This window comes from Anser anser (assembly GCF_964211835.1).
Source record: "Anser anser genome assembly, chromosome: Z".
NCBI classification, from domain to species: Eukaryota; Metazoa; Chordata; class Aves; order Anseriformes; family Anatidae; genus Anser; species Anser anser.
The window spans coordinates 83,104,725-83,119,245 of NC_139723.1; the positions used below are offsets into that span (position 1 = coordinate 83,104,725).

Sequence of the window (14,521 nt, forward strand, 5' to 3'; positions counted from 1 at the left end):
TACCCCAGGAGCTGCACGTATTGTGCTGCATGTTGTACATGGCATTGTTGTTTAAGGTCTCAAGCTGAGTGATAAGCTGAAACTGGATCGTCATCATTAAATTTTTGTCACAGTCTGATTTAGGAAGAAAGTCAATGATCTGGAAACAGATGTGAAGCTTTAAACATATATCATCAGATCTTCAGAACTAATTTCAGGCTTAATACTGCTTTGGATTTTCTTCTGGTAGAAGAGAGAAGACGATGAAATGGGGAGAAGAGTGACAGGATAAGTGGAAAAGAGAAGACAGGATCATGTGAGCACAGATGCTAATGAACTGAAAAACACCATTTTATTAAACTGTAACGTGTGTCTGCACAGAAGTCAATCATTTGAAACCAACCATAGCATATATAAAGAGCCTCTTAAGATTCCCATACAGGAAGTCTTTTCTTTCCCCTTTCAAAGTTTCTGCTTAAGATTAAGGTTATTTATTATTCTGTACCTGGTTACACCAAAGCCATTTCTAAAATGGTCTCCCTCCAACTCCATCTTGCACATACACACGTCATTACAAACAGGAGGAAGGAGAGAGGAAGCAAAGGGAAAAGAGTGAGCCAAGGTTATTCTAGACTCTGAGAGCACCACAGTCAATGCCCTAATAGACACAGAAATCAAATGCTTTATGGTGGTTGTGGCTGAATACAAATAAAAGTGAATTCAAGTCTTGTGTGTCCCAATCTTATCCAAGAACTCTGATAACATAGCCACTGATTCTCAAGCAAATACAATCTCATAACTATTCATCTATTTAACTAGATTTTTTTTTCCAGTCTGTTTGAGAAACCTTTAATTAAACTTAGTATATTTATGAAAATGATCTGGATTTAATGGTTGGTAACTTCCAAAGGAAACATATTTTTTTGTCTGAATCCTGACAGAATCTATTTCCGTATTGGACATATATATAGCTTCAGAAGAAAATCATGGGATTCCTTTCCAAGTAAAAGAAACATTTCAATATGATTGGCCAAGACTACTTTCAGATCTATAACATATAAATGAAATGTAATGCTAAATCCTTAATTTATTACCTATCCCAGTGTGTAGCTCTTTGAATAAACCTCATTTTGTGCTAATAATTCTCAGTAGTGCTGTACAACGTATGCTACAGAAGTCCCTGAGGTAGCCAAGAAAAACCAAGCCAAAACCAGCAGAGAAGTGTCTTACCTGTCTGAACTCTTCAAGATCTATTTTGTTTCCCACCAGCACCAAGGGGATGTCATAGGTGTGCCGGACACGATAAATGAGTTCCTTAAACTCAGCAGCTTCTTGAAAGGATTGACGGTCTGTGATGGAATAGCAGATAATGAAGCCTTCTCCGCCTCGCATGTATTGGTCCCTCATGGCTGTGAATTCTGCCTGTGAAATAAGAAGAATGTGGTCAGTAATTTGGCAGAAAAAAATTATCCATCTGTAAATAACAGACTTGCTGAAAACTTCCTCCATCTCCCAAATAATTTCACACTGCTTGTTTTACTGTTTTAAATAGTTCTTGCTGAAACTCGTGCATCCTTCTGGGTCATTATCCTAGATAATACACCAGCAGGATTTCTCTTAGGACTTTTTTTTTTTTTTAATCTTTTCCTATCAGGAGAACTCTGTCTTCTAAGAAGATCAACTTATGCCAGTGCCTGCATATAGAAAACACTGTTTTATGTAGTTCTAGAACCTTCTGTAGCCCTTCTGGTACACACAGATGACTAACAACTCAATGGATGCTAATAGGTGTGAAAGAAGAGCTATATTATTATCTAGGGATGGGAGATAGTTACAAGCTGTTTATTATGCACTTAGTTCAGAAGCTCAGTAATATCAAAACCATTTTCATTGACTCCCAACAGCTTTGGAAAAACACCTAGTAAAACAGGAATATAATCTACAAAAAGTTCTGTTTTTTCAAATGCTCACAAAGGAGCCGGGGTATTTAGTTCAGTGCGGGATAATACCATTAAATCAAAATGAACAATTTTGAATGGAGGGATAATTGGCCCAATTTTCTCCTCCTTCATTTTCCCACATTTTTGTATGTATTTGTTGTCACAGCTACATTTTGAGTTAGGAGTATAGTTTTCAGATTTATTTAACAAATACTACATTCTAGAAAAATCAAGGTTTACTTTTCAAAAACTAGTCTCAAACACTATAGCTCGAGAATATGTTTTAAAGACAGTTTCTTTTTAAAGTTTGTTTGTTCTTCTTGATCACAACCCAGAATAACCCAATGCCATGGCAACAGTCAGTCGGGATCAGAATCCTCCTGACAGAATCAGCTCTCCAGAGATATTAAGATGCAGGAAGGTCTGATAAAGGAAGGCATACACATATCAATGCTGGACCATTTCTATGAGCAGCAGGATGCAATATCAAGTCCTGTATTTTTTACTCTGTTGAGAATTTAGGCGGGGATTTTAAAAAGAGTTTAGGTTATATATATCTCCTCAATTCTTGCTGAAAATTGAAGGGAAATGGATTGCTTATGCTCTTTTAAAAGTCCCAGCCTTAAATCTTTCTCAATAGTCACTCATGTTGATTGATAATACTTCCTGTGAATAGACATTTGTGTTGACCATTATCATTTATTCATGATGTATCTTTTACCCAGGGGCTTTCTTATATATCATTCAAAATATTTCACCTGCTACAGGAAGAAGTTTATAGACTAAGCTCCAAAATATCAAGCTAATAGGCAATTTAAGGGTAAGATTCTGCTTTGAGCTTACTTTGAATTTCAAAATGTCTGAACTCTCACCACTGTCATCCCAGGAGAGTTTATAATCTGCCAAGCTATAGCTTAGAGTGGATTAGGCCATGTTCTGTTCCATCCTCTTGAAATTGGATGTGGGGCAGTGGTGGGTAGAAACACAGAAGACATCTAGGCAAAGGGGATCTACGCTTTGTTGGTTTGGGCAAGACAATGAATGGAGATCTGGTCTCTCTTTCCAGGTTGTTGCCTCTCAACCACATTAGATAGCCCCTGGATCAATAACCAAAACAATAACAAACTGGAGACCACACTCCAAGTCTCCAAGTTACAGATGGGTAGTGTTAATTACTAAGCACAGAAACACACCCCCGCTCGCTTACTCACCCAATGACTTTCCTGCCAAGACAGGGTCTCTCCACCAACCCTCCTGAGCTTCTTCTCTTTACATCATCACCTAGACCTATTCCATTCCATGATTAGTGGGATTGTCTCCTTTGCAGTAGGAGCTAAACAAGGCCATGATGCCTTCCTTCAGACTGAACATACAGTGAAAACCTTATGTGGAGTTGAACGTGTGGATTAAGGCTCTTGAATTTAGCCATCTACTGCAGTTGTAGGCCACAACCTAAGCTCCCATACAGATAATGGAAAACTGGTCAATATAGTTAATGGACTACAGATTGCTTCCACTGACAAAAAAAAAAAAAAAAAAGCTGTCTGTTTTTCTGTTTTATCTCTTTTTGGGTTTAGAGGGAGCTGAATATTTAGATAACTAAACAGAACCTCTAGGTCCCATGTGGACACATGAAGTAGATGTTTTGTTCTATAACACAGCCCAGATGTTCCATATTCCTGGGTTAGAACATTCATAAATCTACTATTATAACACTAGATGATTATTCTGCACAGCCTTTTACAAGGAATGAGCCCTGCTCAGTGAGGTGATCCACCTCCAGGAAGTGCTCTGAACTTTTTACACTCATTTATAGCTGCTTGCAGTGAACAAAGAACGCATAAGGACACATATCCCTGTTTAAGTTAAACACTGCAAGTGACCTGCTGCAACATGAAGACTGCCTGGATCACTCACCAGGAATGCTCAGTGGCTTTCTTTAAGTACAAGGAGAATCTGGATTCACACACAGTGAATCATTCCAAAAGGACAAAATGCTCAGCTTATAGACAACACCATTCTCGAGCTGGAGACATTTACCTACACATTCTGCTTCATGCCTGGGCATAATTATGACTTTAAATATATGAATGAATTTGCTTTTCCATTTTTTCATTGTGACATGTTATTGCAGTTGATGTGTTAGACTAAACAGCCAGAATACCTTAGTGTCATGCTTGCAGTGATTCATTTTCAGATGCATTGATTATTCTATACAAACTGGATTTGGGACATCCACTTAGTTTCCTGTTAACTCAATTAGCAATTTCTTTTCTTAGTTTTGATGTTGATTTTCACCTCTTAGCTGTTCCCCTTGGCAGGACTGCTCATTACAGACTCAAGGACTCCAAGGTCAAACATAAATAAGCATTATTTATTTATTTATTTATTTATTTATTTTACATTCTGAAAACCCCAACATAGTAATATATATTAGGAAACACAATAAATACAATTTTCAATAAACCTGCTGTAGCCCTTTCAACAACTGTGCCCATTATACATACAAGACAAAGGAATAAGAAGCAATTAAAGCTGTTCAATTTTTAGTTCAAGACAGATTTCACAGTTTACACTTATTAAAATCCAAGTTCACCTGAGTTTTATGTATGTTTAACGATAGATGAAGATGGACCCAAAGGTTTTACATATTTTTCAGTGTTTTTATTTTTTGTTTGGTTCTCTTATAAAATAAGTGGCATTATATCTGTGCACTTGGCACACAAATGTCTTCTTTGTTTTCTGCTATAAAAGTGGCTTTTTCAAAAAAAATATTCAGGAATAGTACTTGATACATTTTTTTTACTGAATAGGGGAAAAATATGAAACATTCCCAAGTCAGTAAATATCAAGGGGAAGAGAAAGAAGGAAATCACACCTCTTCAAAAGGAAATCAATTCTAAGAATTAAAGTGAAGATTTGTCATGCTTATAGCACTTTGCAGCTTGACATCAGTCTATAGTATTCTCATGTGTATTATGACTAAGGCTTAACTGAAAAGTGTGATAAGAAATCTTTTGAAACCAAATCACCTTCCTCCTTTGGAGAGATGCTGTACTTGAGAACAAGAATCAAGTTTGGATAGAAACAAAATAAAAACTTTCTTAAAGTTGAAAGAAAGCAGTATAACTTTTCCATTTTTCCATGAAAATTGAAGTAAGGGAAAAAAAAAAGAAAAAAAAAAAAGGTACTAAGCCTCATATGAAGCCTATCTGTAGAAGAAAGTTAGCAAGAAAATTTGAGCATGTCACTCCTAAATGTCCCTAATGTCTGTTCCAGTTGCCCCTATCAGTTATAGGGCATCTCACGCGATTTTGCAACGTTGATAGATTGGACTCACAATGACATAGAGCAGTTCCCTCCACATGCCCAGTCGCATCCCATTCTGTTGTGTTAAATGACATACACCCAGGTGAATTAATTTGGCCTTTAATGATCCTCTTTGCTAAGGGTATATGTTTATATATATCTTCATCAAACTTTCCTATGAGCCAGATGAGTCAGCAAAGGCTGGGATAGAGAAAGTCCTATATATTTTAGTTTGCTGTGCTCTTCATCAGTAGGCTACTAGCTCTTTTCAGCAGCAGCCACACATTTATCTCGGATTTCCTTAAATTGGCAGTGTACCTGTAGAAGCCCAGCTCTTTGTCTTTCACATCTCTCAAAAGTTTCAACTCCAGCAACACTTTCTCCTTCCTAACATGCCCAAGAAATACTTCCATATCCATCTTTGGGTGGCTGTCCCTGTTTCCACATTTTTTATACTTTTCAGTCAAGCTGAGTGAGCAAACACTTTCTTTTTATATTAGCCTTTAGGAGAACAACTTAGTGTAGAAGAAAATACTTATCCTGTGGTTTCTCTCTGTTATCCTGATTTATCTTCTTTTACTCTGCTTTTCGTAACAAGGAAGAAGGCTTTTTCATAAAGAGCAATATTTTTAATTAGTTTTTAATTTCATCCTTTTTAATATAAATAGGACACATATGATTATTTATTTTTTATTTAATTTTCATTTATGTATTTATTTATTTATTTATTAGTTTGAAATCCTTTCCAAGTGAGATCAATTTTGTATTGTCTTCAGAAGAGAAAACAACAGCATTGGGTAGCAAAGTAGACTACTCTTAGATACATATGTCCTTCTGAGGGACTAGCTTATTGTTGGCTACCAAACCTAACCAATGCTCAGCTCAGGACAACCTCACCTTTTTGATTTAAGTAATCTAGGAAAGGATGTCACAAAAGTTCACTGTAGGTATGTCTGCTTCTTCACTGTCTCCTAAGCATTTCCCCCTGAACAGCACTGGAGAAAGAGTGGTGGGTCAGAAAAGCTTTCACCCAACTCAGAATCATTACGAAGAACCACATCACTGTTTTACATCAGCAGAACTCAAAACTGAAGTCTCTGGGACTCCAGTGTTACGCATTGCTACAAGCAAGCCTTGCCAGCACCAAGGAAATAGGAAAAAAAGGGTGAGGGAAAGAAATAACAAAAAAAAAAAAAAAAAGACAGAGGCTGTGAGCAGGAGGTCACTTAAGGTGTCCCATTTCATTGTGTGGCATGTGTTTGAGGAGGACAGTGCAGTGCTTGAAAGCGCAGTCCTCCTCCACACTCCTCAGAAGTACGGCACTTAGAAATTTAAAGATTCAGAACCTCAGAAACAAGGGTGTCTTGTTTTTCAAACTACACACACGCTCCACACATTTTGATGCCTGTTCTGTTTTTATGATCTTGGCTTGTATCTCTGGAAGAGGTCAGAGTCTCCCCAGGGAGGCCATCCTCACAGTTTGAGAAATGCCACTTTCTCTATCTTCTTGTCTCGTGTTCTGCTTGACTTTAGAACCAGGAATCTGCTAACAGATGTTCTTAATCAAAGCTGTCTCCCTGATTACCACAGGGGTCATTCTTGTTATGAAGTGTTTTTTTTTACATTTCTAGTGAGCGCTGGGGGGTGGGGGGTATTCTTCGAAACAGACAGAATACTGTTCATCTACAACAATGAAAAAACAAGGATAAAATGAACAGAAAGGACACAGGAAACTCAGTAGGGAAAATAAATCCTTCAAATTGTGAGTGAAAGAATCAAACATAAAGACCATAAACCATAAAAGAACTATGTGAAAATATATTGTTCTCTCTTTCTTTCTGTTTTTTCTTTTTTTGAGAGTTTGAGTTGAGAGTTTCTTCTATCTCAGAAAAGTTCTTTTTGAATATGGTCAAAGATTAAATTTTAGCAGCAAATGATTTCTCATTGCCAAAGTGCAACCCGCCCATATCTCTCTGTTAACAAATTCTCTCGAACACATAAACATCACAGCTGACTTCCCTGGGATTACATATCCTTCATCTGGCACTGCTTCTAATATAGTATGAATTTCTTTTCTTTTACCTCCTGAAACAGATACATCTAAGGAAAACACACTGGTGAGAAGTGTTGTAATGATTTTATTTTATTTTTTTAGCTATTTTTAGTCTTTTTTTTTTCTTTCATGTGAAATCTTGTTTGTAAAAGCAAACTGTAAGAAACCTGCAACCATTATACTTTCATTGACAAAGCTTCCAAATAGGAAGCTGGGGTCAAATATTATATCTTATAACCACCATAATATTGTTACTGAACTAGATACAAGAGATGGGACTTGTTTCATCTGATTTCTGCTACTGAAAATGTAAGCACCTATTCCACAGCGATCTTCAACTTTCTCTCTACAGTCAGGAGAGAGATGATCAACTCCAGTGAGTAATTCACTCCACCTTCAGAGAAGTATTCAAGAGATCAGGGATGACTTTCCCTCTGACCTCCCTAACTACCTCAGCTGTAGATTGTTAACAGAGACTAAATACCTATGCCAAACTCTGAGATATCCACAATAACAGCCACAGTCCTCACCCAGTCACTACCCTTTGTGCATTTGGATGATAAGGTTTGTCTTCTAGTTCCTTTTATAGTTTTTATCTAGTTTCTGCAAGACTGTGGTATTTCCAGTGCAGTTTGAGAGGCTGGCAAGGAGTAACATCTGGCACCTTTCTCCAGTGGATGGTTTTTCCCCTTGTGACACTCAGCAGTAAGAAATACTGACCCTCAGGATGGGATAAGATATACTTAAGATGCATTAGGAGACAACAAGCAGATATACTTTATTATCAGAGAAGTCAAAGTTTCAAACCTGCTGCCTTTGCTTGCAGGATTCCAGCATGCAGTGGCTATAGGTTACCAGTGATGACACACCAGAAAACAAGAAAGCACTGATTGATATCACATCCCATCACTTCCTCTCTTCCCTCTTTTTTCCAGTCATCCTTTGCAAACAGCAACAACAAAAGGAGTTGCACAGAAAAACAAACAAACAAACAAACAAACAAAAAACAGAAAGAAGTCTGCAGCAGGTGGTACTCGGCCACCTGTGCCAGCCCAAACTATCTGCCACATCACTGGGAGGAAGGAAGGGAGTTGAATAACAGCTCAGACCCAGACCAAAGAAAATGGAGGGGCTCTGGCTGGACTGGAGGACAGGAACTGATTCTTCTCTGCATCAACTCTCTACACTGTACTGGTTGTGTACCAAACCCTCTCTCATGACCTTTTTCCCCTGCTATAGTAATGATCCAGGAGCAGTTCAAAATGGGATTAGTATAAATGAGAATTAGCCCATAAGCCTGTAGTGGAAGTGGATTATTATTATAATCAGTCCCCTGATTAATGATCAGTCAGAGTCTCACTTCTTATAATTACAGGAAGGAATCCTTGCTTCTCTTATAAAACAGCGATATCCCTTTCCTTCTGTGAATTTGTACTAGGGACAAAATGCACATCAGAGATGATGGGAACAGTATAAAGATAACATAAAAGATGCAGCCCATGTTCCTAGCAGACTAATGTCTTTCTGAACTTAAGCTGACAGCCTTCCAAGGCAATATCATGAACTCCACATTGTACAAAATCAGTAACCTTTTCTTAACTTGGAGAATGGCCAAGTAAAATCTTAAGATAGATACTGAAATCAATCCGTAATAAGGAAGAAAACCAACAGCAACCCTACTGAAATTGGTGCTTATTTATCTGGCCACTCTTCCCTCTGTTTAAGCTAATTAATTTACCTGGAGAGGGAAACAGGAAGAATAATATTAATCTTTGCTGGAAGATATAGGCATGATTTTCAGATTTTGTAACAAATACATTATTTGCTATTTTCCAGGGGTCAATGTGCACTCTGTGTACTCATCCAGGTAGACTGAATGGCAGGGAACACCTCAAGACTTTGTCTATGGGCAAGAAGACAGTCTGAACTGAGTGAGTCAGCTGAGTGGATGGTTGGCAAGTTAAGGAACACAACTAGGCACACTGAACATGCAACACAGAATCTTGCATCCCCAATCTCTGCAGATTTTTTTCTAAAAAAAAAAAAAATCTAAATTTTAATTTCTTAATATGAGTTGCTATACCAGGTTTGATTATGCAGACAATAGTCTCATCTTCATCCAAATGAGTCTGAGAATTCATGTTGGTATGTCTAAATTTTCACCCTTTTTAAGAATAGCCGGTTTGACTGGTTCGTTTGATTACTGACTTCTTTAAATCATTGTGGAACACAATCTGATTTCATCACTTCTGAATTCATGTCCTTTACAACACATGGGCTTAAACATTTAGGTTTCCGTTCTCTTTCCAGTTATGATACTTCCCATAGTATCTGGCATTGCTCATAGTCGCAGACAGGACTGCAGGATGAAAGGCAGGTAGAGATGTTCCTTCACATCTTTCACACTGATGGACCACTACTGCACTGCCTCATTGTCTAGTGGGAGAACATTTTGTATTCACTTACTGTTCTGTGTTCAAATACTGCTCTGTATCATGGCTGGCTTATAAAGTAAGATTGAACCATATCAGACAGGTAGAAAAAATAAGTAAAGATAAATAAATAAATAAATAAATAAATAAAACATAACTGAGAACAATATTCTGATAAAATAACTCATGACTTAAAAAAAAAAAAAAAAGATAAAAATAAAAAATACCACCACACTGTGAATTTCTTTCTTACTAAGGAACTACTAAATAACCTGTGCTGGCAGTCAGGTCCTCCTTCCAGAAGTAGCTTCTCTGCACTGATGTTCCCAATGTTCACACTCTAATTGCCCTCCTGCCCTCAGGTGATGATATATTTGCCAGGTTTCTGCAACAGCTCTTTTGTTAACTTTATTAATCCTGCTATTCCAAAGATGGTTTGTCATATCCAGTAATGAAAATATGCAATCCATCACCTGGGAGATAATATCTACTTTTCATTTACCCCAAAATATGGAGAAAATCACTGTATCAATTCTCCACAATGCCAGTAAAAATGCCTCGGTGCTACAGTCCCTAACTCAGAGAACTGTCTTTTACATTCACATTAATGCTAATAGTTTCTCTCTTAGGGATAAACACCTTAGTAATTTTCTGTTATATGCATACATTGAAGCAATTTCCATTGTTAACTATCTTGAAAACCTCCAACTACATTTGGTTTATCATGCACCATATAACACTTCTCCCCCCTTCCTCATTGATATGCAAGAAAGAATAAAACCTATTTTCACCTTTTAACACAAATGCATCATAAATGGTAAAGGGAAAGAATTAATTGCCCGGTAATTACATTTTAGTAAACAACAGGAAAAAAGAAAAAAAAAAAGACAGCAACCCACTAGCAAAGAGGTAATGACTGCAGCTGCAAGCAAGGACTCGCCAGGGATTCAAACAAGCTCTTGTAACCTTACACATGGATTGCAGAGTTGTCTTCTTCCCCAGTGAGGCTTGTGCAGCCTTGCAGAAGTGAAGCAGGAGGCTACAGAATCAGACACCCCATTGCTCTGATAAATGACTGTAAATGATATTCTGGCTTGCATATATATTCTCTCACAATGACTTCCATAACAAGTTTGCTTACCTTAAAAATTCCACGACATAGATATTTCTCTCTCTTCCCTTGTGCCCTACTCATCACCAGAGATACAACCTGAACTAAGACTCTGAAGAGGGGGAGAAGAAAAGAAGCAAACAAGCTGCCAGGTAGCTTTTTTAAAGACTTTCATATTTAATCAGCTGTGCCACTGAAATCTAGCTCAGTGTTTATCTGAGGAATGTGCTCCCCAGAGACTACATAAATCATCGCCAATATGAATGTAAGATAGTTATGTTAAAGATGTATTGATTTTATATTGCTTACAGCGTTAAATTTAGTATGATTCTATTACAAAAGGTCTAAATTGTCATGTTCCTGGAACTTACAGATTTCTTCCAGCAAGAAGGAGATCCCATCATTCTTTTTTCTTTGCATTTGCACTACTGTTTCTGATGCAGGTAAAATGACCAGGTAACATTAAGTACACAGGGACAGTCACTGGACAGGCGTCCACACAGTCCTGAAGAACCGCATTCAGTGACCTTCTGGGGACTTGTGGGAACATAGACTTATCTGGAACAGGAGGAATGTGTGTCACCTCGACTGTGAGCAGCTCACAAAGTGCCTCTAAGGTACCTTCACATGCAGGCTAGCTATCCCACACAGAGATGCTCCAACCTTAATAACAGGATACAAGAAACATTTCATCATACTCCACGTTTACTATATAGATGTCTGTACCTTGCTCAGTTGCCTCGACTCTGTTCATAGTCAACGAAAAAAGTAAACTCAGAAAGGTGCTTGAATTATTTTAAACATTTGAGGTTAAGAGGGAACTATGCTATCAAACAATTATTTCTTCTCAGCAACTGTAAGAACAATCTAGATGGTTAGTTCAGACATACAAGTCCATATTGTGAATAATTTAAGTTAGATAAGAATAGTCCATCTTTGGGACTAGAAGAACATACTGCAACAGCTATGAGGTACCCACACCATCACCTTTCCTGCATGGCACTTTGAAAATGCCATGGCAGCTGCACCTCACACAGCCTCTCAGTTGCAATGGTTAGCACCTGCTACAGAAATACGGCCTGAAGAGAAGTGTCATCTTGAAGACATAAATCCTTGAAATACATTATGGGACAGTCCTGCAGAAAAGTGAGTGGAATATGGAAACTAAGCCAGTTAAAGGTGAAATAACAATAACCAAATGCTAGCAGAGAGAAATAGTAGAAATTACATGTTTTGAGATATTTTCTGCAGGGATATAACTTATAGTAAGCCCAGTTTCCCCCTATAATCCTGTCCCTGAAGAGGCAGAGCTCTAAGAAGGAGGCTGGCCTGTAGGCTTCTATGCCCACAGATGCTGTTCCATCCCTGGGACAGGGCTTAAGCTCCCACTAGAGAGAAAATGGGAGGGGTAAAAAAGATGTATGCAAGGATGCTAATGAAGGAAGAGAATGCAAGGTAACAGCACATGACCATAGAGCAGGTACGGGTTGTACTGTATGTTAGGCAGCATCCTATCTGGGAAGACATTAGACCAGCATAAACCACTGGGCAGAATGCAATGTACCTTGGCTTCAGTAAAGTGAAATTGCTGTGTATTGCATGCAAGCCTGTCTTCAAACAACCCTCCAGTGTAGTTGTAATGAATGGAAACTTAGAATCATGCTTCTTATACTCTCCTTCCTAATATAAAAAGCTCTTTGGATGATGCATGGAAGGCACTGACAGTGTTCCCAACAGATACTGCAAAGATGTATACAAGTACTTTCCACCAGGCGCAATGCCATAGGGTAATACTCTTCAATATTCTCCAAGAGAATATAGAAAAGGTTAGCTGTGTGATGTGCAAAACACTATTTTCAGAAAGGACACAAGAGGAGAATAGCTAGATCCTTGGATGCCTAAGAACTCTACCTCTTGTACATTTGATAGGAAAAAAAAAGACTTTGGAGGGAAGCTTCTTTTCACAACATAGACATTTTTAATGAATGTGTAAGAACATTCAGGAGGACCAATTCTTCCAATTATTTTATAACAATTCAGGCTAATGTCTAACATTTTATGGACTTTGTACTTCATACATTCAAGATTTCATCCAGATCCATTACTACGATATCTAGGTTTCAAAGTAAGTAGGGAATAGTTTAACTGAGACTAAGTCACTTCTAGTGGGGTAAATGATACCAAGTTCCATTTTCGGATCTGCAATATCTGGGTCTGATTATAAAATGGGACAGTATTTTTCATTTCTTTAGAAAAAAAGCTGTAAGGATAAAGGCAGAACTCCAAAGCTGTAGCCACCAGGCATCCTGGTTAGACCAATAGGTCCTGAAAGATGCTGAGTAGCTCCTGAGAGATGCCCCAACTGCCCAACAAAAGGACACAACACATCTACAGTTCTGAAAGTTAGTGGAGTCTGACTACTTTGGTTTGCTTCAGTGTTTAGCTACCTCACTGTAGCTAAGAGAGAAGATCTGATTCCTTATGCAGGCACAGCTGATATAGCTACTGATAAGCTTTGGTTTTTGTCTTCTTAAAAGGAAAGCTTGCTCTGCTGCTCTGATAGTGACATGGAACTCCAGTGGCATCTACAGAACCATCCTCAGCCATTAGGCACAAAATAAAAGCAAGCACAAATCAATCAATCAATCAATCAATCAATCAAGCTTGCTCCACAAGCAAGAAAAGATAAACAGAAATGTATATCCAGTTTAAAAAAGAAAACATAAAATGTTCCATATTTTCAGCAATTATTTTCTTGAATTTCTATGTTGTTCTTAACATCTTATTTTAAGAAACTGAACAGCATTCCTTAGAATGTAAAGGAGAAGTGATATACAATTGAATTAGAACTGAAAATTTACTAAGGTTTACTTTTTCTCTTCCTCTTTTTTTTTCCTTTATTATTATTATTATCACTGTTTATTATTATTATTGTTGTTGTTGTTGTTGTTGTTGTTGTTGTTGTTGTTGTTATTATTATTATTATTGGTGGAGGGGAGATACCCCTTCCAGGTTCTATGGCAAAGCTACTGGTACTAGAGCTGTAGGTGGTTGCTTTCATTTTTAGGCTTGTCCAGCCCCCTCCTGATAGATTGAAATGAAAATCATTTGTTCAGAAAGCCTCTTTTTGTCAGATATCTCATGCAGTTTGCAATTCAAAGGTTTGGATGATTCATATAAGAACTGTGTAAATTTTGCTCTCTCATTTTTTTTATTTTTATTTCTTTTCTGGAGATGCCACCATTCAGTGTACTGGTGGCATATCCAGCAGCTACAGAAGAGCATAATAAACAAATCTCGTCAAGTTATGGTTCTTTGGAACAATCCACTTTTCCTGAGAAGCCTGGACACCCTGCTCTGCAAGAGACCCCTGTCTTGATCATTTATTATTTTCGGGTCAAATGGCACCACGTCATGATGTTACACAGGCTTGTTTTCTTAGTGTGCAAGCCAAGTTTTTAGTCATGGGAATACCTTTTTAATGTGAATTTTGTGAAAACTGGTACAGACAGAAAAGAGTTTTCTGTCCGCTCTAATCATTGGGTCTGTGTAAAGCTACTTTGGAACAAATGGATTTTGATAGGCAAACCTCTGAAAAATGGAATTCCTAATGAGATTATCTAGGACAGCTGCATATATATAAAGAAATCAGGACATGCATGTCCAATGTCTGCCAGAAGTAACTTCCAGGAGCTCC

The 14,521-nt window shown here is 37.7% G+C and overlaps 1 protein-coding gene across 1 annotated transcript in view; it reads right to left on the reverse strand.

The window, feature by feature from the left end:
- RIT2 (Ras like without CAAX 2) overlaps positions 1 to 14,521 on the reverse strand; it is a 194,030-nt gene that overhangs the window by 89,224 nt on the left and 90,285 nt on the right. Inside the window, exon 4 of the mRNA XM_083816185.1 lies at positions 1,210 to 1,401. Coding sequence (XP_083672311.1) covers positions 1,210 to 1,401 — 192 coding nt within the window. The remainder of the gene's footprint in view (positions 1 to 1,209; positions 1,402 to 14,521) is intronic.